General features: G+C 41.9%; 1 protein-coding gene across 2 annotated transcripts in view; it reads right to left on the reverse strand.

Annotated features, from left to right (window-relative positions):
* The window catches only part of reln (reelin), a 103,828-nt gene extending 90,409 nt beyond the window's left edge, over nucleotides 1-13,419 (reverse strand). For both annotated transcript variants that reach the window (XM_080875776.1, XM_080875775.1), the window contains exon 1: nucleotides 12,874-13,419. In XM_080875776.1, the coding sequence (XP_080731902.1) occupies nucleotides 12,874-13,126 (253 nt within the window). In that variant the 5' untranslated portion in view covers nucleotides 13,127-13,419. The remainder of the gene's footprint in view (nucleotides 1-12,873) is intronic.
* Between the last annotated feature and the right edge of the window lie 12,874 nt (nucleotides 13,420-26,293).

The following is a 26,293-nucleotide window of genomic DNA, read 5'->3' on the forward strand; positions in this document are numbered from 1 at the left end:
TCAGAACAGCAGTACATTACATAACCATATGCTTCGTCAACACGTCGGCTTATCCGTGATTTTTTTTATGGATCAAAACAGTTAAAACAGTTCATCAGATTTATAATGACTTTAACAGTCATCAAAAAGTGTCCTCTGAACCTACAGGTCTCTTCCTGAAAATATACAAGTGCACACAGCCAAAAGACAACATGATAGCTGTTATTCATCTGGCGAATATGAATTCCAATTGTCAAAGTCTTTCAAGAACTCAAAGACTTCCTGGCAGCTGGAAAGGAAGTGCCACGCTATTTTGCTCTCAGCTCCCTGCTCTTTCTTGGCGTGAAAGTTACAAATTATGGCCAGCTAAGTGAAAAAGTACTGACATCAGTCAAAGTCTGACACGCCTCTGTAGCTTTTGGGTATGAATGCTTGGTGGAAGGAGAGTGGCACGCTGGTGGGGAAGGGGCTTGCATAGAGCAGAGGGGATGATTGATTTCTAATTAACAAACTGGTTGCCATAATGAAAGACTAGATGGTCTCTACTGGCAGCGGATCAATGGGGAGTGCTTCCTGTGACATCCAGTCTTAATCACACCAGCACAGCTTGCTAAGAATGCACTTATTGCTGAAAATTAATGCTTTCATACTCTCACCATCTCCCCTTTCTCATCCCCACCTCTTTTCTGTCTTAACTTCCACCTCAGACCTCTGCTTTCACTTGATAACAGGGATCACTCAATTACTATCGCTCTGCATGTGACAGTGACGTGCAAATAAGCTAATGTGTTGAGTCATTGACAAATGCGATGTCTGTGTTCAGACAAAGTGGAATGTGCTAAGCTGGTGCAATAGGTATCTGGTGTGTTTGCAACCATAAGTATTTCGGTTAAATACGGTATTATGAAAACAAGTCTAATATTCCAGTCTGCGGTAATTTAAAAGTGACAGTATGGCTCTGTTTCTGGACCTCCCTGCCCTTCCACACGGAAAGCTGGAGAGCAGTAGAGACACCGAGAACAGAACACAGGATCATGGACTAATAAACACTAATGAATGATTAAAATGACACTTTTTAAGTCAGATACAGCACGAAGGAAGGAGCTCTGCTAGGGGTGGGCTGCAAAGTGGCTTGCAGATACACAGCAAGTTCAAGCAGCTTAAAACAGCTTAGATAAAATGCTCTACATGAATTTTGCATACAAAAGTATTACCTGAACTACCAGCTCATGTGGACTGACACTGAGATCAGCTGGTCTGATTTTTGGGCCCTCCAAATAAAAAACACTATGCCACATTTCTGAGTCATGTCTTCTTTCCCTGTGGCTCCAAATCACCCCCAGCTAGCTACGATCCACTGAATGAGAGTCAGGAAAACAAGTATTTCCCTGGGATTTATTCTAACTAACACGTTATTTAAGTTAAACCTATTATGATTATTCCACTGAGTGAACACATACGATGTAAAAAAATAAATGTAATCTCGAGAAGGAGCTGTGGCTTCGGGAATGCTAAAGTTGTGTTTACCACGAGTTCACACTTTCACTTTATTTATTTTTTTAAATGAAAAATACAAGGGTGAAAGAAACTGTGTCTTTTTATTGGATATTGTCAGTCTCCCTCGAGTGCAGCAAGTCTGGAAGGTGAGGTCTCACTTAATCTTTAGTTTAGACCTCTATCATTCTTGATTTCAGTTCCCGGTTCTCCCTGACAGGCAAGATACAATCAAACACCTGATCCACAGGGGTGTACGACACAGCTCAACTGGGTATTCCTTGGCAAAAAGAGACCTTGTTTTATCTTTTGAAAAAAATATGTCACTGGCTCATTGATATTCCATGTTTTACGGGCTTCTTATCTACTTGGACAGATTTTAAAGACATTCTTTTCTTAAGACTTCTTGAGTAAGTAATGACTAAAAGTGATCTTGGATTTCAGAAATGTAGCTGATGAACCACCAAAAGCAAAAATAGATGTTTGTTGTTGGGGTCCACAGGAAAAAGCTCTGAGGAAGTTTCAATTTTCCTGAGTCAGAACTCACACATGGCGTAATGGAGGCTGGAGGTTTGAGGTTGCATATTTGGGAACAGCGGGGAAATGGGAAGCATTTTCAAGGACGGAATATGTGCTTTTCCATGTGCCGATCTGTAATCTGTTTCTGCCAGCCTGCTGTGTTTTTCTGGGCAGAGTGGGATAGTCGTTTGAAGGAGGCTGATGCTGAATGGGTGGGGGGGAAGGGGCCAGGGCTGGGACTAATCCGCCTGTGCCACACGGCGTGTGCCCAGCACCCAGCCAGTTGCACCAAGCCGCCTCCTCTGTAGTGGGCCCATTGGAGCGCTACAAGTCCCTCTGAATGCTATCAGCACAGACGACACACTGCCCCCCAAGCAGGGATTACAGTTTTCTCAATGAAGCTGCCAGGAGGAGGGTCTAGAGCAAAAAGAGAAGTAGAAGAAAGAGGCGGAGGTGCACAGTGCTCCATCAGCAGCCTCCTTTCTCTTAAAGGAAGAGGCCATTGGCAAAACTGAGAGCAGTTGGTAAAGGATCCCAAGAGAACAACAGAAGGATTCATCACTTTTCTCATCCAGTTTTGAGCCACTTTGTACCCCTTGATGAGAATCACCAACACTGTTGTGAGGCAAAGTGGTAAGGGGGAGTTTGAATAGACACAGAGAACTCTTAATGCCACGTGTAGCCCTGTTATCTGAGACTTGAGAAGGAAATAACTTTGTAAATATATTTACAACCACATGTTAGTTGAAAGTGAACATCAAAGAGGCAGAGGAAAAGGGAAAACTGGAGTGTGCAATTATAAAATAATACAAATAATTTGAATAGACTGCAGAAGGGTGTGTCACTCATGTTTTCTATTAAAACAACTTGAGCAGTAAATACAATGCGGTTGATACCAGAGGCGGAGCCAGACATTTGAAACACCCGGGGCTTAGCCCAAAGAGTAGTATGCATGTGGGATTTTTTTTTTTTTTTTTGGGGGGGGGGGGGGGGGGGTGTAGAAATGACTGAAAGATTAATAGGCTCTGTTCAAAAAAGAATGACTTCATATAGGGAAAAATATATATCACATGTGCAGGACACCTTAAACTAGTTTTTTAATTAAGCAGCAAGGCAGAACAAGGTCAGGGCTGCATCAAGACACGAGGACTAAACCCCAATTCAACCAGACCCAGAACTGATCCAGAATTAAAACAGGACTACAACAGTTCAAAATCAGGACTACTGAGGACTTAACCAAGACAGAACCAGAATCAGAACTAGATGATAGCACTAAAAATCATCATAGACCTGCACTACACTTATTTTTTAATTCTACCAAAGTACACTATTTAGATTGAGAAAAGTTTATATAATTATTCAGCCTTGTTGTGCAAACAAGCCTGCAGAACTTAATAAATACAGAATTTGAAAAATAACAAACCTAAAAAGAAACACTAGGTACGAGATACATGAGGACCTATGATACGGTGATACTTTTGGTAAACAACCATTTGACTAACATGTGTGTCTCACCTGCTCTTGTTCATCTGTTCTGTCCTCGTTCTCCTCTCTCTCCCTCTTTGTGCTGACAATCATCAAATATACAGTTGAAACCAGATATTTACTCTTCAGATAAAAACACTTTTTTAATTGTAACATCAAATCAGACTAAATGTTTATTTTTTTTAGATTGATAAATATAAAAACATATTTGTTAACTTTAAGAGTAAAGAGAGAAACTGTCTGTATTTCTTAATTGCAAATGGCACCAAATTGTATTCAAACTTGAGCCACACTTATGGAGCTCCACAGTTCTGTTCCTGGTGTTTTGGTTGATATCTCTTGATTTTCCCATGTCAAAGAAACAGGCTCTGTGTTTTGCCTTATATGCATCCACAGCTGTGCCACCAATTTACTCACATGGACTCTACTAACCTATCAGAAGCTTCTTCAGCTCAGAATGGAATCGTCTGGAGTTTTCTTATTAATTAACAATAAATTTAGTGTACATGTACTCCTAAATTTGATGAAAGTGATAAAAATAGCTCTGTCTCTCTTTATTCTGAAATTTAACTAATTCAAAATATATTTCAATATTTATCTAAAACAAAAATTTACTCTAAATTGATGTTGTACAGTAAAAATGTTTTATGTTTTCTCCCTAAAGTGTATGTAAATATCTGGTTACAAATGTGAATATCCTGCTGTGTACTGAAATCCCTCTTGTTTTGCATAGAAATATACTGAACAACATACAAAGCATAATATATAAAATAACATTTACCTGAGTTTTTTCTTTGAAAGAACCCTCTAATGTCCATTCTTATGTTTCAGTACATAACTGAAACCGATTTAGTCGGGGAGGGTAAGAACTGAAAATATGAAATAAACACACGTAAGCTAAGACTCTAAAAAAAATAGCATTTGTTCGGCTTTTCATTTTGCCATTTGTTGATTCACTTGAAGAGCAAGTAACGTAATATTGGTCAAGTGATCAGTTTGATATCAATCTTTCGTGATGCACCGTCATATTTACATTATTTGTACAGTACGAATGATTTGCTTTGGTACCTGGTCAAACTTAAGCTCTCCTTAGTATGGCTGGCTCCGTCTCTCCAACAGCGCACTCACGGGCAGCAGCTGCCCCGCCCCCTCGCTCAGTCGCTTAGTGCCTGAGCTTGGATCATACCAATATCAGGGGGGGGATTCACGCACAGTCGTAAATTCCCACAGTGTGCACTATGTGCTTCGAATATTGTGTGTACTTTTTGTTTTATACAGTTGTCAGCCAGGCATCTAACTATGAAAAAATTACACTCCAAAATACCCCGGGCTTCTGACAAAACAACCCGGGCTTAAGCCCCGTAAGCCACCCCCACGCTCCGCCCCTGGTTGATACTCTCCCTCCCTCAGGGTTTCGAGTATTTTGGCTATTTGAGTTGACGCTCTGTTTCTCATTATACTTTATCATAGAAACTGATACATGCAGCTGCCCCAGGAAGTATTTACGCAATTGAACTTCACTTCTAAGACACGAGATAATTGCATTCGACGACAACATGTGAAAGCAAATGGCATTTGTGTTAAAAAATGAACAACAACTGTGAATAAAAAACATTCTGCACAAAGAAGTTGTGCAAGAAGTTAAATGAGAATAAATAGAAATAAAACATACAAAGAGGGTAAAATGTTTTGTCATCCAATACCAATGCCACTAAAGGCAGAACGGAATTTCAGTCAATCAATCAGTTTGACTGGTTGACGTTCAGCTGAAACAGTTGCGCTGAAAGTTTTCTCCATGTTTTTTTTCTCCACAGTATACAATAGGTGCTCGATGGAAATAAAAGACTTTAATTTTCTCCTCAGCAGGGGTATGCTGGAAACCCTTTCTGCAAAAAACCCCCCAAAAACCCAAGTCTCTCACTTGAATAATTTTAAAAATGATTTAAATTTATATTCAAAAATCCCCAACGCACTTCAGAGTTTTTATGAATTCATCAGACTTTGACATTCTCTCTACATGTTACCAGATTTCTTTCCTTTACTTATTGTTCAAAGTTCTGTGTTTTTGAAAAGGTAGTTTTCCATTCCTTGAGCATGGTTTCCAAAATGGGACTTGTACCCAAAATGACCTGCTACTCTAATATTCACTGTTTTTTTGTGGATTAAAGGCTGATTTCCAAACCCTTGACCGTATAATGTTTGTATAAAAGGTAAATTAGGTGAGTGAAACTAATAAACATCATCCCATTAAATATTATATATAATAATAATTGCTACCTTTGATGTAACCATACTGAATCACAGTAAACCTGAAACACTGTTGCAAACTAACCTGAATATCCGGCAATAAACTGCCTGGTATTTTCTTTGAATAACACAAAATTATTATACTTCAGTTTGTGATGTTTCACAAAATGGAAGAACACAACTTCAGTAACGTGTGCTGTACACATCCAATATCCGACTTAAAACCTCGAAAATGAATGAGGACATTAAATAGAAGCTTCACATTTCCTCTTTATCAAATTTCACGTGTTGAGCAGTTACTTCTGAAAGCAAGCTCTCTCCCATCTCTCCACTCCTGTCTTACATCTTTCTCCATTTCTGACACTGTCACATTTTCATCTCCCCGGAAAGTACAACAGCTGCTGATTTAGCTGGCAAAAACGTTGCCCAGAAAGTTTGTGTGTTTGGTGATATTTAGAGCTGCTCGAAAATTACATGACATTTAATAAAAAAAAGAAAAAGAAAAAAAGCTGTACTCCATTTATGCTTGTTCCTCTTCTGTGGAGCTAGCTAGTTTCTTAAGTATCTAACTTTCCTCACATCTGCACCATGAACACAGGGATGAGATGAAAGAAAGGATGTGTTGAAGTTGTTAGGAGGCTGTGGGATGTCACTCTTGTCTTATTACTGAGTAAATATCTCCAAGACATAAAAAAAAAACCCTAATTTGACAGTAACCAGCCTATCAGAGCTACAGGTTTATCAACTGAAGGTGCTGGAGCATCCGCTTTAAATCTTAGATGTAGGTCTAGCATGCTAGTTTGGGTGGCTTGGATGCTTGGAAGACATTTTGCTCTTTATTTACTGCTTAAGAATCAAACATTGAACATGTTTGATTCTTCCTCTGTGCTGTCAGAACCCACAAACCCTCTTGCTAAACAGATCTATGGAACTAAAATTGGCATGTTACTCAGTGCACAAACTTTTCTACTCCACATGAACTAGGAAAAATAAAGAAGACAGCATATCCGAAAAGGACTAGTATGCCAGCATTTTAAAAGAATCAACAATGACTTATATACATAAGACACCAAAAACTTCCAGATGAAATCAGAGCAAACACATGCAGAGAATTGTGAGCTGAAGCGACACGCTTTGTGTCAAAGCAAACATAAGAAATCAAGTTTACAAGTAACATGGATAAATAAACTTTTTGTGCAAATAGAGAAAGAGGGACGCTATTTTACGCAGTTTTAAAAATGAAGCTGCTCTGCTGCAAAATGTCTTTTGTACTTTTTTCTTTTCCTTTGTCCTAATTCTTACATTAAGAATAATGACAAATTAGACATGCCTGAATGCGTTTTTAAGCAAATAGCAATCATGTTCACAAAGTACAGCCATTGTCTTCCCACACTGTGGCTTCCATTAGCTTTGTTTACTGCTAAATCCTGAGAAAGTCACCACCAAGAATGCTGCTAAAGTGCATCAAAGGTGGAAAAGCTCATAATGTCACTATAATTGATGTGGTTTACGTTGGCTGCAAAATGTGTGCCAGGAGTGGAACATGCTGGTATTTGTGCTTTCTAAAACAAAAACCCACACACTTCAGAAACAGACACATGGGAAATGCACTATTTGAGGACACGTTAGGACAACGGGAGTCTAGTTTCTGCACATCACATCTCGTATTATCAACATACAGACACTCCAAATCAGCCCCCCCTCTGCCTCCCAACAGACAAACATGCACTCTAGCATCCTGAAAATCCTTACAGCCACTCATCTGCCCACTCGTGAAAGTTAATGAAAACACAACTCACATGTGCTTGTTAGGAGCTTTCTTGTTTTGGCTGGAAAATGAATCCGTTGAGGAAATTGAAAATAAAAGATGTAGCAGTTCTGTGCCGCTTGGCCAGATAAGACTGGCACAGGCGCGCACCTCTGCCTGGCAGGGATCCACTCACTGCCTTCAATTTTAGTTTTTCTACCACACCTGGCACCACGCTGGCATCATTCTGGCACCAGCCAGGCAACGGCTAACAATGTAACTGCTATCTAAGGAGATTTTCTGTGCTCTGATGCAGTAAATCAATTTTCCAGAAATGTAGCTTATAGGTGGCATCTGCGCCATCTCAACTATCACGGCTTGAATTTCTCTGCTGCAGCCTTTCATTGACTCTTTATGAGAAAAAAGAAAACAAAGGCGGCAACAGAGAAGTGTGTTTGTCGCTGCAAGTTTATTATTATTTCTGCAATGTCATGCGTTTGTACAGTATGTTATAATAGCTTAAGAACATTAATAAGGAAATATATTGGCATAGCAATTTAGCCCATGACAGCAGGAAAATACTAACTTATGTTGCGATGTCATTTTGTAACACCGCCACAGAGAATTGTAATAGCCCGCTGATCAGGACATTTGTGTTTAGCCAGCGGAACATCTGACCTGTCTCTATGTCATGATGGATCACCCACCAAGAGCTGAGTGCTGTGCACACAGCCAGGCGTGCATGTGTGACAAAGGGAAGATTCCCAATGAATATCCATTCTCATTTCTCGCCCATCTGCTCCTTGATATAAAGGAAACTGGCATAACTCAGAAAGCACAATGGTTTTTAAATGGTTCATCATTCAGTGTCCACAAAGACAGAACACCCAAACACACCCAAAAAAGCCCATACAAACAGTAATACACTTGACACACTTCTCTCTACCCACTGAAGTGACCTATTCAAACACAGCAGCAGGAGGCAGAGAGGCTGAAGGGCCGGGAAGCTAATGAATGCACGGGTTTGGACCACTTGAAAGTGCTTGTGCTGTCCGCATGTTGCTTTTTGCTCACAAGAGAGCCCTATTAAACCATTAGCCCCTCGCCCCTCACTTCTTTCCCCAGTCTTGCTCACGTTTACGCTGTTCCCAAAACTGCATAAAATCTAGGACAGTCTTTAAATGGTTTGCTGACCAAGGTTTCTTCAAGTTTTCTTAGTCTTGTGAAGTGACACATACAAAATATTACATGTAAGGGGAACAGAAATGTAAGGTGGACAGAAAAAAAAAGTTCTAATCTAATCTTCCCAGGAACAGAACTCTAAACAATGCAGCACTGACAAGAAGTGGTCAGAGGTCAGAAAGCAGACACTTAACAGTCCTCAGAGGTTAAGTACTGCAGAAGGTGCTGATGACATCCAAGCGGCTGCCATAGTCACAGCAGATTGATGTCATTTGGCCATTCAATCTGAAGCCGGCGCGTGCCTGTTTGGATAGTCTAAAGATGGGCCCTATGTTTGCAAGACATCTTTCTGGGGGTTTACTAGCATAATGTGATGTAGGCAAGATAATATTTGCTTTTCTACAACCCTTCTGGGGCCTTGTTCTTGTGACCTTCAATTCAACATGTTGTTCTACAGACATCAGTCAACAGCACACTTGCAGAAAAACTCCCCCAACCATGACGAGTAATCAACTTTGCAGATAGATAATGGCCTCTTTCACTTTGCGAGGCACAATGAGCTGTTTCTGGCGACTGACAGGAGAGCGGACAGAGCAATTCACTAAGCCTAATCTCATAGGTTATCGTGGCATGAGCTGATGGCATTTTGTGAGGATGAATTTATCGCCAAACTCCCACTAAGAATGTCATTTAGTGGCAACGTCCAAATCTCCTTGAAATGTTGATTGTTTCTCTGGCTTTTTCAATCATTTGCACATGGAAAAGGTCCACGGACTAAACCATAGACAGATTAGGAAAGGCTGTTTCAGCATCTACTGACAACTCCTTTTCTAAGCAGCCGTCTTGTTTTGCCCCTTCCTCCTCCTGAGCGACACTGAAAAAGACCATTGTATGGGCTGTTTGGAACCTGCATGGTTGCGTGAGTGGCTCAGTGCTTCACAATGACATCAAGAACTGTGCATATAAAAGCAAGCTCTAGACAACTCACTCACACTTTCAAGTGGCACAAACAAAACGCAGATGTCCATACGAAAAGTCGTGGTACGATAAACATGACTGTGGGGGTTTTTTCCAAGAGTGTACGGCCATTAACACAAACAAATTGGTGCAAACACCTTGACATGAAAAAGACCCCAATCAATCTCACTGGCCCCATTTCTACCTATATACCTCCATTTGTCTGGCTGTTCTCTGCTGACTTTCAGAGGACACCACACAGCCCTTCTGTCCCCTCGCCAATCTGTGCTTTCTAATGAAGACCCAAACGCTCCACGATCCGGTGAAATGATGTCCCTTCAGTTCCGGATTTAAATCTAATGCTCTGTTTAGATCAAATCTGCCTGTTCCTTTTCTTCTCTCTGCTGTGTCACCGTGTTTTCTTAATGTTATTGTTCATCTGTGAAGACGAACACGCAAGATTTCCACAGCAGGGTGACGAGAAATGACAGAAATGCAAAACAGCTTTCTCTGATTAACTGTGTTTAGAAACCGTGCTCTGGGTTTTGTATTCTGATGTTGCTTCTTATAAACATGTGGTTGCTGTATAGAGACCGTCGCTGACTCCCAGAGCAGTGTTAAAAGAGGCCAGGCGGCAAATGAAAAAAATGTTTTAACATCATTGAAATAAAGAGAGCTGCTTCCCGAGTGTATCAAGAGTAGTTCAAAAGGGTCATTTGGTTATTTAGAGGACAGCCTTAAATCCCAGTGTGACCTCACTTTTTTTTTCTTTTTTGCTTCTGTCTCTTTATTAAAAGATAAGGCTCTACGTAGGCAGTATGTGCACACTTGGCTTCCATTTGTCTGGAATAAGAAGCGACCCTAGAGTCCGAATGTGAGCAAACAAATCTCAACAGACCTTTTCATTTCTCCCCTTTTGTTTCCAAGCAGTTCAGAAAGTCCCAACAGTGCTGTATTTCTGTTTTGTCCACAATGACCCTGCCAGTACACCCACCCTCTCAAACATTTCTCAGCCTCTCTTGGTCATTTCATTCTGATAGCTAAACACCGTAATCTTGTCTACACATTCAAAAGTACACTGCCCACACATGGTCTTATCACTCAAAAGCAACAGAGAAGCAAGAGGCAGTGAGGTCAGGTTGGAAACTCAATTACTGTGCGGCCACACTGAATCTTCCTCTTGCTCTGCGCCAAACGCTGAGTTAGATTTCTGAAACACTCACCTCCTGTCTCTTTTATAAAAGATCATCTATCTCTTTCCTTTTCTGTAACTTTACCTCCATCCACTAACCTCTACCTCTTCTCCTTCACAGTCTTTCTTCAGTTTTCTTTTCTACAGCTTCTTCAACAAGCATACAGCCAGAACCTCGAATACTTTCCACCCCCATTTCGTTCAATAGTTATATCACACATTGCTTTAGAAGATTAAACCAAAATCTAATCCAAAACTAACGTTCAAAAAGCACAGAAAAACAGGGGAAAAATATAAACCACTTAAATACACAAGCTTATTCCCAGAAAACACTTTGCCTGCTCTATCATATAACGAGAGGATGTCATATTTTTGTCTTTTTCTATCACTCCACATTTAGCAGGGCATGCAGACAGATGCCCGTCCTCAGTCTCACTGCTGTGTATGTGTAGCCCCTCAAAATCCACTCAATTCCTACCACGATGAGCCTGGCAATGGCTGTGGTAAGAACATGCAAGGCTGGCTGTAACCATCAAGGTTTGAAAAGATGAGAGAGGTGGAAAAGAGACGAGACTGGGATTGCTCACGATTGCACAACTATGCACACAGCCAGCAGCATTTCACTTGCCATTTTTCCCTTCCATCCCCAAGCAAACTCAGTCAAAACCCTGGAAATGTAACAATGACCTGCTGCCATGTGCCAAAACATGGGACAGAGGCGGGGGGGGGGGGGGGGGGGGGGGGGGGGGGGAGAAAAAAAGTGAGCAGCTTGGAACCCTGTCATTTTTCTGTGCAAGCCCTGCTGCTGGTATCTTATCGGCTCAATCCTCTCATCGTCATTTAAATCTCCCCCTACTCCATCCGATCCCAGTCTTGGCCCTATTTAAATCCCTCCCTCCTCCCAGTCCACCACATTTCTAATGCTAATTATCTAAACCTCTCTGTGCGCGCTTTCCCTCCCATCCACCAGCTAGTTATTCAAATCTCTCCCCACCCACTCTCCCTACAAGCCCGGCCCCAGTTAAAGGTGCTTGACTGAAGGGCTGATCCGGGCTGTTATTTTTCCGACATAGAATAATACTGCTTCATCCTTTCCTGATCTGTTTTCCTGCCCTTTTTTTCCTTTCTTCATACAGTTACACAAACTCTGAATTGAGAGTTAAGATAACTGGATTCCGTCGTCAACAATAATGTATTAAATTAAATCAAATACATCAGCAAGGTGCACGCAATGCATGTATATTTAGGAAACCGTATATGGTGGACACATTAAAATGTGCATACATCAATTCTCTGTTAAGATGATAGCTGCGTGGGAATGTAACCTTAGTCGGTCTGTGGTGGCCTGTTAGGGTCACCGTCCCCAGTGTTAAGTAAGGCGAGAGCGAACGAGCAGAGTTTGGGGAGGTCAGAGGGGATCTGCTTTCCAGGACCAGGTGCCGGCACAACAGTGTGGGAAAGGGGACACAAGTATCTGTCTCCTCTTCTAGTCGAAGCACGATTCACTGATTTCCTAATCTTTTCTCCCTATCAGTCAGAGCATTTCTTTCTGTGGTGCTCCGTTTTGTCCATTCGCACTCGCAGCCTTCACACTCTCTCTCACTCTCATTCAGTTGGAGGGATCTCGCCGTTAGTCCTGTGGAGAAGCCACCTACACATGGAGCATCGGGATCAGAGGAGTCCCACTCAGCATCACTATTTATTACAGTTACATAAATGCTGGTTTCCAACAACAGCCACCTCACAGAACCTGTTAACTCCCATGTGCACACGCAACAGCCGCACGAAACACCTGCACGAAAAGGAATTAACTGCACCCGCAGTGTGCAAAATTCTTGTTCGATAAGTTCGTTGTATGTCTTACTGCAAAGTGCATATTATGCATATTGCATTTTTGTAGAAATGAATCATCAAAAAGAGATTTTTTTAAAAATACACAATTTTATCAATTCAAAGCATTTCTATTTTACTGATTCCTTATTGACATCAACATTGCTGAAACAAACACATCCCATTCTCTTTTCCATGCAGAATTTTTTTAAAAAGTGGACACCTTAGGGGGTGTGCTCACCTTGATACTCCTGTCCAGGGGTGTAGGTGGTGGGGTTGCCTGTAATTTGGAGGGTGAGAAGCACCTCTCCCCCACCTTCTGCTATCCCGGCTCCCTCCAGCTCACCGTGGTGGGTGCACAGGAAGAAGAAGGGGTTGAAACGGGGGTAGAAGCTCGCAGGGGGAGCCCCGAAATCCATGTTGCTGCTCCCCAGGACGAGGGCAAGCAGGGCACAGCCTAAAGCACCCCCAAGAGAGGCCCGCGCCATGGCCATCTGCCCTCACACCACGCGAGGGGCTGAGGGAGTGAAGGTGGGTGAAGTGGCAAGGAGAGTGATGGCTGGGAGCAAGGGAGGCGCTGGTAGAGCTCCAGAGGACAGGTTTGGAGTCCAGAGATGAGTCGAAAGTCCAAAAGTGTGTGGGTGAGAGTGTGCACGTCTTGTGTGTGCTTGTATGTGCAGTATTTCTGTGTCTGAGTGTGTGGGCTTGGTCGTCAGGAAAACTGCTCTTCTTTTTCCTCTCCCTGTCCTACCTCCACTCTCGGGGAGTTCAGAGCTTCGCCTGTGCTGTCCTGCTCCGGCGTTTAAATACCTCACCCCCTCCCTCTGTTTCCCTCTCTCCTCCCACCCTCCCTCCCTCCCTTCCTCTCTCTGTCTCTCGTTCGCTCCAACACCAGCTCCACGCGTGCTGTATGCGCTCTACAAGACGGCCTCCCTCCTCTCTCTCATCCAGCTCTTCTCTCCTCCCTCTTCTCCGCCAGTCTATCACTCTGAATTCTTCCTTAATCTCGTTCTCCCCCTCTCTTATCTCCTCTTTTTTACCTCTCACTAAACCATTCTGTTACTCCATATTGCACTCTTGTATCCCTCTCTGGAGACCTTGGCGGCCTTATCTCTATGCATCTGTTAGTTTCTTCATCCCTAAGCAGCCCTCTGACAGATCCCTTTCACTCTTCTCTTCCTTTGTCTTTTTGCCCATCCACCAGACTGTCTCCTCCTCTCCCACCCACTATCACACCTCCTTTCTCCCTCCCTATTAAGCTCTCTTCACCTCCCTCTCCTTCCCTTTCTCTCTTTCTGCTGTTCTCCCACTTTGCCCCTCGATCTCCCTCTCCTTCTTCTTTCAAACCTCTACCTCTCCGTCTCTTCTCTCATCTTTAGAAGTGCTCGGCATTTGTTTTTCTTCTTCTCCTCTGTCGCTTTTTTCATGGGTTTTCCATGAGAATCTCCTTTTCCACAAGATTCTCCAACTTTTTTTCCCCTGTCAGACTAGCCCGCGCCACCGTTCCACCCTGCATTACTCCACCACCAGCTGATGGATAAGTATTCGTCCAGCACATGCATATCTTCCCTTTTCACCTGCGAGTAAATACAAAGAACCTGTATTACAGCCATGCGACTCTCTTTCTCTGCCCATCTCTCTCTTGCTCTGTGTGTAAGTGATACACTTTGCACCCCCCACCACCCAACAAGCATTCCTTCTTCAGACCTTGTGGAGACAAAAACATTTTCCAGATATATGACAAACACATAAAAATTGTCTCAGTGGCTGCACAGTTCCTTTCATGGCACACGGCCAAAGACAAAACAGACACATGAAATAAATTATTATCAAAAGGGGGGGGGGGGGGTGGACGTAAAGAAGCTGTTGTTACCACCAATTATTTCCTCTGGTGTTTCTCTTTAGCTGCCTGCTGGGTTTGTGTTGCATCAGTTCCTATTGCAGACATAAACACTCCCAAGCCAGCTAGGTACACACAGACACACGCACACTCACACTCAGCAGCTTCATGTCCAAACAGCCTGACTGACCCACAGCAAGAACGCACAACCAGTCCTGCATGGGCAGCTGCTTTCACAGCTTAAACGCTGCACCAGACACACATATGTATGCACATATACAGATACAAATACACAGTTGCACAACGAATCAAAATGCACTAAAGAGTACTCTTGTTTACAGACAAACACACAAAGAAATATAGTAAGTGGTTCTGTCAGTTTCTTGTTATCTCTATGTTGATATAATGACTTATATTTGGCTCTTGCAAAGTTATTCACCTGCCAGGGCAGCTGCAGCTCACAGACCAGCTCCAGTCAGCGTGTTTATCCACATTGCAGTCCAGACATCCAAGACGGCTGGGCAAAAAGACAAATATTATGCAACTGTAAAGGGAAGCTTCACTCACTTTGTGGATTTCTATTATAGTGGTCAGTCTGATTTATAATAACTTGTGAAAAGTGCCAGACAAAACCACAAATCCCAGAGAAGCTTCAGCTACACTTACATCCAGCCTGATAATGAAGGAAAACATGACATGGTGTGAAATAAGCTTAATGCAAACTGTACTGTCAAGCTTGAACAAAAAACCCTCTTTCTCTGTTAAATTCAGTGCTCTCCTCGCCATTTTTTTAAAAACTTTTTCTCTGTCAATACTCCACTAAGCATAGTTCATGCTATATGAGATCATGTGTTTGAGTTTTAGTTCTTTTTTTAATGCATAGGCAAATTATAGAGACTCTCTCTCTCTCATAACCATTAAAAAACTCTTAGAGTGCTGTGGAGTCACACACAAACACACATTTCCCTCATATAGGATCCAAGATAATCATGTGACCAGACTGCTGGGACAACACATTAAAAGGATGACTAAAGTGCATAGCAGCAACTTTACCATGAACAGGTGTACTGTAATGCTTTGTTTTGACACGTTCACCGCAGAACTGCGATGGAAAACAAGTACATCGGGACAGTGCAGGTAGTTACTGGACGGCAGCAACTTTTTAGAAACAGCGTGTGCCCTCCCCAGATTCTTTATAAGGTCAGCTCGGCGGACCTGTCTGCCGAGACTGGAGAGTGAGATCAGAGGTTATCACAGTCCTATGCTGTTCCTCTCAAACAGTCTGCAGTTGCCCAACAGCTCTGTGTTGGCTTAATGAAGCACTTTTAATTAAACTAAATGCATTAAGTCACTGGTGGGATTTCTTTTTAGAACTTAATTCCTTAAGTGCAGTTACAGTAGCATTTTGCACAAAATGATGCTTTGCTGTAGTTCCAGCCTGAAGTATGCAGTGAAAAATGTACTCCTTAAGTTTATAGTTTTAAGAAAATAAAATATTTGAAAAGTCTGAACAAGAGGTGAAAATTGCTCCCAACGAAAGCCAAATCGGTTTGTACTGCTGCGTCACTTGGAACAAGATGTTGCTTTTGAAGTTTTCGAGGAATGGACAACAGAAGGAGGGAATCGCACAAAACCAAGAAGAAACCAAGAAAACGTCTTCTGGTTTCCTCAAAGAAGTTCCAGTAAAGCATCAGCGGGCCAGGATGGGGGTAACAGTTTGGGGTAAACAGAAAACTGTAAAGTTCATGAAGTGTAACCTCTTTATTTGGTTTATATAAAAACTTGTTTATATCCTAGATGGATAATGCAACACAAATAATTAAGTAGACGGCTGCTCTTTCCACAGTATAGTTTACATGACTGGTACACTGACGGCCCACGCAGCTCATTATTTTTAATTAGCCCCACTTATTTAGACAAAAGCACAGTGTGCGAGCCCTTTCATTCATTTCACTGCGACGACTGCATTGACACAATGGGTTTGCTGATGCAGTGGACTCAAGGGGGAAAAAAATCAGTCTAGCCAAGGCACCAGACAAAATTTTCCACTGGTACCACTGGTCCTACAAACTTTCTCAGTTGAGCACACCATCTTGCTTTAAGTTTAAAATCTATTTTTTATGACAAATTATTATAAGAAACAGAAAAGAGACTCAACACTTTGTGGTTTTGTCGGGAGTGAAGTAGAGAGGAACTCAAAATTTTGGTTGACGTATTAAATGATGATGTATTGAAGCTTAAAAGTTTAAACTATGTTTTTATGACAAGGAGTTTAGCGATAGCAGCTCCCTCTTACTGTAATTACAGGTACTACAATAGCTGTTGTGGTTGAAAACATAGACTGTACATAAAAGATCAACAACAACAACATCAGCTTTATATGCAGAGTTAAGTCAATGCAGAAGTGCCTTAAACCTGCATTCTTATTAACAGCCAGAAGGGGGCGACTCCTCTGGTTGCAAAAAGGCTTGTGCAGAAGTTTAAAGCAAAATTGCCCTTGGATGCCTCGCTGTATGACTTAAAACTTTCCTGTTGATTCAACTGGTAGTTTTAATTCACATTTAATACAATGTAATGTTCACCTGCTAAATTAAGGTCATACTTAAAAGGATGACACAGCATAGCATGCTTTAGGGCTACGTTGACAACTCGCTAGTATATGAGAGCCCGTCTAAATAACTGCATACTTTAAGTATAAATTGTGTCATAGTTCATCCTAAACACTGACTACCTTTCATGAAAAAAAGAAACAAACAAACTCATACTCTCACAAATACATCTGCACAAAATGAAGAATTTAACTCATGACTAAAATCAGAGCGCTCTAAGACAGAATGAATACTTGAACAAGTGTTTCTGATGCCGGTGGCGCGCTCGAGGATAGCCATTTGTTACCTGTAGCAGGCTTTAGTAACAAACACTCACACCCCTGAACCTGGTGATCTCTCCATATTCCTCATGTAGGTCCTGTCCTACATCTATTACACCGTGGCTATTGTACAGCCCCTTCCCCTATGTGCACACACAGACGTATTAATACACAAAACACACACACACACACACACACACATACACAGAGTGCGACTGGGGGCTATCGTTCTCCATTATGAAAACTAGGTCGGGGAGGAGTGGGCGAGTAGAGTGGGGCAGTAATTATTTTTATCATTATTAATTTCCACCTCAAGCTTGCGCCGGGGCTTTTTTGTCTGCTTCAATCTTCATTTCAGCCCCCAACATCCACACATGCACACACCACCATCACTACCAGTGTCTTTGAAAAGGCTACGTGCCAAACAAGGCAGAACAGAGCATGGGGGCACAAAAGAGGAAAAGAGCTCAAAGGGATAGAAAGAGTTTGACAGAGAGCGAGAGGGGCGACAGGGGAAGCCGGAGGGGTCGGACGTGTCGCCTCATCACTCACCGGACCCTAATTTACACTAACAGCTTGTTTACTTGATATGGCGAATGATAATAAAAGCCTGGGTGTTGGATGAGGGGAGAAGGCAAGGAAAGAGAAAAATTGAAAGCGAGGCCCTGCGGGAACACTTCGGCGCTGTGATGGCTTGCACACTCCAATTAGTCCCATGAAAAGCTTCTCTCCCTAGAAAGGAGTTAAGGAAGGGGTGAGTTGCTCATTGCGTAAATAAAAACAGCCATATTCACCCCAAAACTCTCTTGCTGGGCCACTGCACAAGGAACAACTTCACTGGTTGTTGGGACTCAGCCGTGGCCACGTACAATGAAAACACAGTTTTCAAGTTTGTGTTAGGGTCCCTGGGTCGTTGACCCAGTGTTTTGTGTTTTTGGTTTTTTGATTTTGTTATTTCATTATATTCTAGCTTTGCTTTACGGGTTTTAGGATTATTCTTAGTTAAGGTTCTCTGGGTGGGGTTTGGTTAGAGCTTTAGTGTTCTGGTTTTCTGTCTGTGTAATCCTTAGTTGCTGTCTCCCCTGTCTGCTATATCCCCGTGTCCAGTCAGGGTCTGTGTCTGCCCTGGTTCCACGTCTCTGTTCCCTCTGTTGTAGTGACTGCATGTGAGTCTGTGTCTTTTGTTCAGTCTCTGTTATGTTTCCTGTTTTACTTTGAAAGTCCATGTCTCATGTTAATGTGTTTAGTTTTGCTTCCTTTGTCTCGTTAGGCCTGATTTGCCCCAGCTGTGTTTCCCTCCTGTTACTCATTCCCTGATTGCTCCCTCTGTGTATTTTAGCCCTGTGTTTCTCTGTGTCCGTGTCGCGATCTACCGTTTATTTTGCTGTGTGTTTTGTCATTCCGCCGGTGTTAGTTTAGTTTGATTTTTTCCAGTTATGTTATGTTTGAGTTCAACATTAAAGCTGCTTCGGTTTAAGTTTGTCTCTGGAGTCTGCACCTTGGGTCCTATTCCTGTCTGCACACAGCCGTCACTTAACAGTTTGTTTTGTTAATGACACTAAATTTGTTATTTGTACTGTACGTATTACACGTAGGTTCAGCGACCACAAAAAAATAAATAAATAAAAAACAACCAAAAAAAAAAAAACGCTGCTGACACTCACTAAATAAATGAATGACTTGAAATGCACCTTTAACCATACATAGTCCATAACAGTGTGCAAAGACTGCAAAATCAATGTAGTGATTTACTTCTGCTCCAACTATAAATAAATATTAATCAATTTAAAACTGTTAAAAAAAGCAGTGTTTTCCTTTGGATCATTTGAAGGTCTAGTTCTGTTACTGCTGTGTGCTGTAGTATCTATTTCCATCTATCCATCCAACTTCATCCGCTTTATCCGGGGCCGGGTCGCGGGGGCAGCAGCCTAAGCAGAGAAGCCCAGACCTCCCTCTCCCCAGCCACCTCCTCCGGCTTTTCCGGGGGAACACCAAGGCGTTCCCAGGCCAGCCGAGAGATATAATCTCTCCAGCGTGTCCTGGGTCTGCCCCGGGGCCTCCTCCCGGTGGGACATGCCCGGAACACCTCACCCAGGAGGCATCCTTGTCAGATGCCCGAACCACCTCAGCTGGCTCCTTTCGATGTGGAGGAGCAGCGGCTACTCTGAGCCCCTCCCAGATGCCCGAACCTCTCACCCTATCTCTAAGGGAGAGGCCAGCCACCCTTTGGAGGAAGCTCATTTCCACCTCTTGTATCCACGATCTCGTTCTTTCGGTCACTACCCACAGCTCGTGGCCATAGGTGAGGGATTTCCATCTATTCTATACCAATCATCCTCATGTAGTCTTTGTTATGCAGGTCAAATTTATGCATCTCTGATAAAATTCAGCCATCTGATAGAAAATCTTCCTCTTGATTTTTTTCGCCTACAGTAAAACTTTTTATTAGACTTATCTTTGGTGCAACACTTGAAATATTATATGTGTGAATGTGTGCGTGAATGGGTGGATGGATGACTGGATATGTAAAGCGCTTTGGGGTCCTTAGGGACTAGTAAAGCGCTATATAAATACAGGCCATCTACCATTATAACAGGGTCTCCTCCTGTCTTTTCATAGAAGATCAGATTACTACGGTTTTCTCTATATTCTTATAAGATCTTTACCTTACAAAATAAAGCACCTTGAGGTGACTGCTGAGCTGAACTGAATTGAAAAAGTTAATCTTGTATTTCATTATAGTTGTTCATTGCACTGGGTTGTCAGAAGTTACGTGATTGAATCGGTTTATTTGTTTGCTAGCAGGATTATTCTTTACGTTATAGATGGAATTGGATTAAAACTTGATCAGTGGAGGAGGTTGCCTCAACATCATCATATCAAATGTAAAGCTTTGATATGGATCTAGATGCAGGATATTTTGTACCATTCTGAGATAGCGTGCCCACTGGACACTTTATTTATAACATCTTGTTCCTACTGGGTTGGACCATGTTTTGCTTTCAGAGCTGCCTTACTTCTTCGTGGCATAGATTCAACAAGGTGCTCAGAGATTTTGGTCCATATTGACATGAGAGTATCACACAGTTGGCTGCAGACGTGTCATTAATACATCCATGATGCAAACTTCCAGTGTCGTCACATCCAAACGGAGTCCTCTTTTGGACTGTCATCTAATTGCTGTGGAGACCATTTGAGTACAGTAAACTCATTGTCATATTCAAGAAACCACTTTTTGATGATCCCAGGAGATCAGCAGTTTCTGGAATACTCAGAGCAGACTGTCTGGCACCAACAACCATGCAATGTTCAAAGTCACTTGAATTGGATTTTTGCCCATTCTCACGTTGGGTTTGAACTTCATCTTGACTATTTCTACATGCCCCCCTCCCCCCAAACAAAACTGGGGTGCTGAAGTAGGTAGTGGGTGTATGTATAAAATCGAAATAAGAAAAATCATATTGATGTTCTTAAGAAAATTTCACAAGCTAAGCTAGCTAGAGAAAACCTTTTAGATCTAGACATTCATGCGCTCTCTGCTTTAACAGATGAAGGCATTAAATACTCAGATTTTGTGTTCAGACACTAAGACAGAAGTTTTCCCTCTTAAAATCAAGCATAAGTCCTCATGGCTGCTAAAAACAAAAAAAATCCCATGTCCTCTGTCCTCCACTCCTCAATTAGGACAAAAATCTCTGGAAGTGGCTACACTGACACCTTGATGAATGAGTAAGCCATGCAGAGTAAGTACAGCATCATCCTTTAAACGACAGTGGGATCAACATTCCCCACATTCTATGGTTCTCTTCTACCACATAAACAACTGAAAATCCAAACTCAAACCTGCTGTTTGGACAAAGCGAGATAAAGGTTGATGTATAAAAACTCGCTTTAGTGAAACATCTGTTCATGGAAATGTCTGCAGACACAATGCGTTAACAATTATATGTAGTATAAAAGTGACAGGAAAAACAAGAAAAGCAAAAAAAAGATCTTCGACAAAAGAACTCTGTTCATTCACACAGTTCAGGGGTGACTCAGTTGTTTTTGCTTTCCACTTTAGGGCCACATTAATCTGCCAGCAACCAGTGGAGAGTAGCAGAATATGTGTGGGACTCTGTGAGGCCATGTTACAAACCAAAACACTGGACAGAACAAAAATGAAAAAGAACGTAAAATGGCATTTAATTTGTTATGGTTAAAAGCAAGTAAACATCTAAGACTAATTATTCAGTTATACAAGAGTAGGTTTTGAGACTAGCTCACAGGTTCCTAGACTGTACACCATGGAACTTATATCAAAGTACTTCATTTGAATTTCCTGTTGTGCCCTTTCTCCAGAATTTCTCTTTCAATACTCACATGTGAACCAGTTTCCATGAATTCTCGTTGAAGCATTATTAGCCAGAAATACAGTATGCACTAGTTTTTGCGCTGGCACTCAGCAGAGTTGTTTTTCTTTGCGAGAAGAAAGCCCAACACTGTTGCTACCAAGGTCAAGTGCATTTTCAAGCTAAACGACCGGCACAAACATTTTTCTTTTTTGTTGCATGACTAAAAACCATGTTGGGGAAACATGCAGGTATTGCTTTGAACTTGTGTGCAGCCTGAAGATCATTAATCTAAAGCAGCTTTCAGTTTTGGACACCTGTCATAGCTCATCTGACTTTAACAGTGCCATTTGCAAACCTTAACCTATTTTGAGCTGGGCTTTTATTTTTCTTGTAATTAAATTATAAGAATTACCAAGAGTATCCAACATGAAATATACAGATATGATGTTCTTACTTTTAAACAAGTTACTGGTATTAAATTCCTCATGGTAGTTGTTTTTATTTTTTTGAAAAATGACAAATGAAGTATCAGCAATTAGCAGGACCCTGAGAGATGCTGCTGGCCCTTCAGTTGATCCATCTACCGTTCACTCAAGCCTCATCTCAAATGGTCATTCTTAAGGAAGGGAAATTACCCAAGAACTGGACTGAAAATCAGTGCTAATGCGCCTTATATAGAGTGACAAATCCAAAATTTAAAATCTGTTTCAAATTGTCATCAGTATGTGTAGACGTGGTCAGGAGAAGGGTACAATAGTGTGTGTTTATAGCCATCTTTGATACGCCGTGGAGGCTCTCAGCTTGGGCTTCATTTCAGGAAGCAGTGTTTGGGATCTTGCCAGTCCTGAGATGAATACAGAAAAATGCCATGAGAATGTGATATACCATGCAAAACCATCTGGAAAGCATTTGATTGAAGCAGCTTTGTTATCATTGTGTTGCTGAAATATAAACATATCGCTAATGCAGTCAGTCATGGATTGGCCTCCCCAGAGCCCAGACTTGGCAGCGTACATCCAAAAAAGAGCTTTGATTGTCCTTTAAGAAGCCAGAAGATCTCTTCCTGAAGACTATTTAAAGAAATTGCGAAGAAGCTTGCTTCCAATGGCAGAGACCTTTTGCTTGTCAATCACTTGGCAAGCAAAAGGTTGCTGGTTCGCTTCCAGCTGGAGACACAAATCCCCCTTGGGGTTGTGTCAGGAAGGGCATCCAGTATAAAATTCAGCCAAATCAAACATGCGACCCCTTGTGGCAAGGGAGCAGCTGAAAGTAAACAACTTCTACAAGAAAGCATGCCTAAGGGTTCAGGCTGTGAAGGATGAAGGATAAAGGTGGTCATACAAAATATTGACGTTTAAGCTCATTCGAATGAAACTCTGTTTTGCCTTGTATGTTTCCACATCTTTAAATAAATTGTTGTTCCTATTTGCCATATTTTAGGAAAGCATGAAGAAATAAGGTGTAACTAAAGACTTTCCCCCAGCACTCTATGAACCACATTATGTGTATGTACACATATCACTGAGCACCTGAGGTGTTTAGAAATATCAACATTTAAAGCTGAGTTTAAGATTAGAAAATGCAATGAAACAATTAAAATGCAAATTTCTTAGGAACATGACAATGATTTTATCTGTTAGATTGTATGTTGCAAGTTTTTAATTAATCAAAAGAATATCATCACAAGAGTCTGTACCCTATATAACCCTTGTTAATTTTTAACACTCAAAGCAGACATCGGTTGGTGTGTTTATAATGTAATTTTCCAATCATGACAACAGTAAGATACAGTATTTTTTAAATAATTGCACATCAAGCATTTGCTGCTGAGAAATGTGAAGAAAGGTACGTCAATTTGGCTTGAAAGACATCACAGAATGAAGGTACATCACAGTGATTAGAAATCAAAGCTTTAAAAGCCTTCAAACATATGCTCCCAGTCCTGTAAAACTCATACAGAGATGCTATAAACCAAATAAACTGTCGTGTGCAGCACATACTGCACGCAACTAATTCAATGGTAAATACTGGTGGGGATAATAAATGCCTCTGCTTCAGTTTGGAAATATTTGGGGTTTAGATCAAATAACACACATGAGCCAGCCTGCTGCATGACAGCACAGACCATTTCTGGCAAACGCTCCAAGTTACTGTTTTTCTTTCCTTTTTTTTTAAACAAGCAACTTACTGATTAGTAGAGATTTAAGAAAACCGTCAAAAGACCTGCTACCTTAGCTAAAATGCCTTTAACTAATAATAATTGAATCTGTGTGCATTTTCATACTTAAATAAAAGGTAAATGTGTGGCTGTACTCATGGAAAATAACTTTTCCGCTGATTTGAAGTTGTGTTTCTGGGATCTTCATGAATGGTAAATGTAATAACTGCTGTCTGTACTGAAGCCTGACGGAAATATTAAAACGGCTAAGTGTTTGGTACTAAGAAGGTAGTGTGCAGTAAGGTTTTACAGCTTTTTGATGAAAGCAGTGGTTTTCTGCAAATGAGAGTGATAAGAATGACTCATAGCAGGTTGCAAGCTGGACAGCTTAATGATGCAATGTTGCAGTTTTTGGCATTAACTGCAGGAGCTTCGTTCCACTGAACAAAATCCACACAAAAAGAAATGTCAAAGAAAAATAAATGCAGGTGCACATGTCCCGATGTCCTTTTTCTGCACACTTTCTAGCATAATGCCATCCCGCAAATTTGCTTTAAATATATCAAATAGTCAAACACTGGGCTGTCTGCGTTGAATACAGTCTTTATATATCTGTGAGTTTAAATGGTGGAGGCACATGGCTTGGCACCATTTAAGTGTGATACATTTTTCAATAGCTGTGAGTCATAGTTCTTTCTGAGTTCTGAGCAAGGCAAAGTGCGTCGCTCGGGGCTGCCTCCATCTACAGACAGTTAGCTTCGTACTTCTTTTGCATTTGTTAGACGCAAAATCTGTTCTCCAAACTCCTCGCTTTCAGTTCAGCTCCCAGTTCACTGTCATCACAGCAGCCCCCTCCCTTCCTGCAGTCATGGTAACGGAGCTGTGAAAGAACAAGCTGAGGAATATGAGGCATGGAGGATGACAGACACATGGCCACATTGTGACAGAGACAGACGAAGAGAATGCCGAGTGGTTTGACACCACAGACAGCGATTTCCCCATCCTGACATCCAGCATGCAAGCAATTAAGAAGGACATGAGGCAGAAGTTATGTGGGACACAGCAAGTCGAGAAAAACAAGATTTCTAGTATTTGCAAGGCATTCAGCAGCAGAGTGGAAGTTCTTGCTGGACACAGATTTTATTGTTTGGAGGCGAATCCGTGTACTTTAGGGTCCCGTACTGTCATTCCTTCGTCTGTTGCTGAGATCAGACTTGTTCACTGTACAAATAAGATCAATGAGTCGACCTCCTGACACAAGCTTTTCAGAGTCTAGAACTCAGGAGAAAATAGGCTATCACCATGGCTGAAAATCAATTTGATAAATGATAGAGAGGTGTTCTAGCAACTGAAATCCTACACGCAGGCCATCAAAAAGCCATCTCTCTTCACATACATTCTTATGGCCTAATAGATACAGTATTGATTTTAGTGTGGTTGGTGGAAATGCCAATGTGAACTTGTAAAAAAAAAAAAAGTAAGACAAAACAGCTCTTGTTCTCACTCCGTGGCATAATCTGAGCTGTTTTCGGGCACTGCGCTCTTCAGCAGCTAGGATAAGTTGCTTCTGCTTGTGTGTGTGAGAGCTGCACAGCATGGCTGGCACACACATAATAAAACAGATCTATTCCAAAAGATACCATTCATCCCTGGACGGCCAGCACAGACTCTCACTTCTTACAAATAAACACATATGCAGTGATAACAGTCGCATGTAGCAGTAAACACTGTTGAGATACGCAAAAAAGTCTTACTCACACAGCATTCGCACACATGCACAGTCAAACAAACACTGGCAGTAGTAGTAGAGGTGTAAATGTGCATGAGCGCACATACACACACACATATTTGCACTTGCAGATCCACTCACATTAGAAACACAGAAGAAGGCGGGAGGAGGGGGAAGGGGGCACTGAGGCCACAGAACATAAAACAAAAAGCAAGCAGACAGCCTTGAGCTATGAGCTCAGCTAAATAAATAAATAAATGAAAATCTCATTTTAAACCAGAAGCTTCGCACCCCCTCTTGGAGCCCACTCCTCCTCCTCCCAGCTCTCCTCCTTTTTCCTCCTCCTCCTTTCCATATCCCAGATCAAGGTTTCATTCTGAAGAAGCACAAAGACTGGCTGCCCAGCATCCATCTCTTCAACTCCATCCATCCCACCTATCGTAGGGCTCCAGAGACATGGATGTGCTGGCTCTGCTTTCCATTTTCTTCCCCCCTCCACAGGATGAGCTCTGACAGTACCCAACGACACCAGAATCTGGCAATCAACCGGCAAAAGCGCCAGAGGTTGTCAGACCATTGTATCTGTTTGTGTAAATCTACTGTAACAAATGCACCTGGCTCCATTTTATAATCCAGAGTTTATGTCAGGCTTCGTGGCAGGTAGGATGATGCCAATTAGAGAAAGGCATGGCTGTCAGGGGAAGCACATAGGTTTAGCCTGCTGAGACACT

The sequence above is a fragment of the Rhamphochromis sp. 'chilingali' genome, assembly GCF_963969265.1.
Source record: "Rhamphochromis sp. 'chilingali' genome assembly, chromosome: 2".
NCBI lineage: Eukaryota > Metazoa > Chordata > Actinopteri > Cichliformes > Cichlidae > Rhamphochromis > Rhamphochromis sp. 'chilingali'.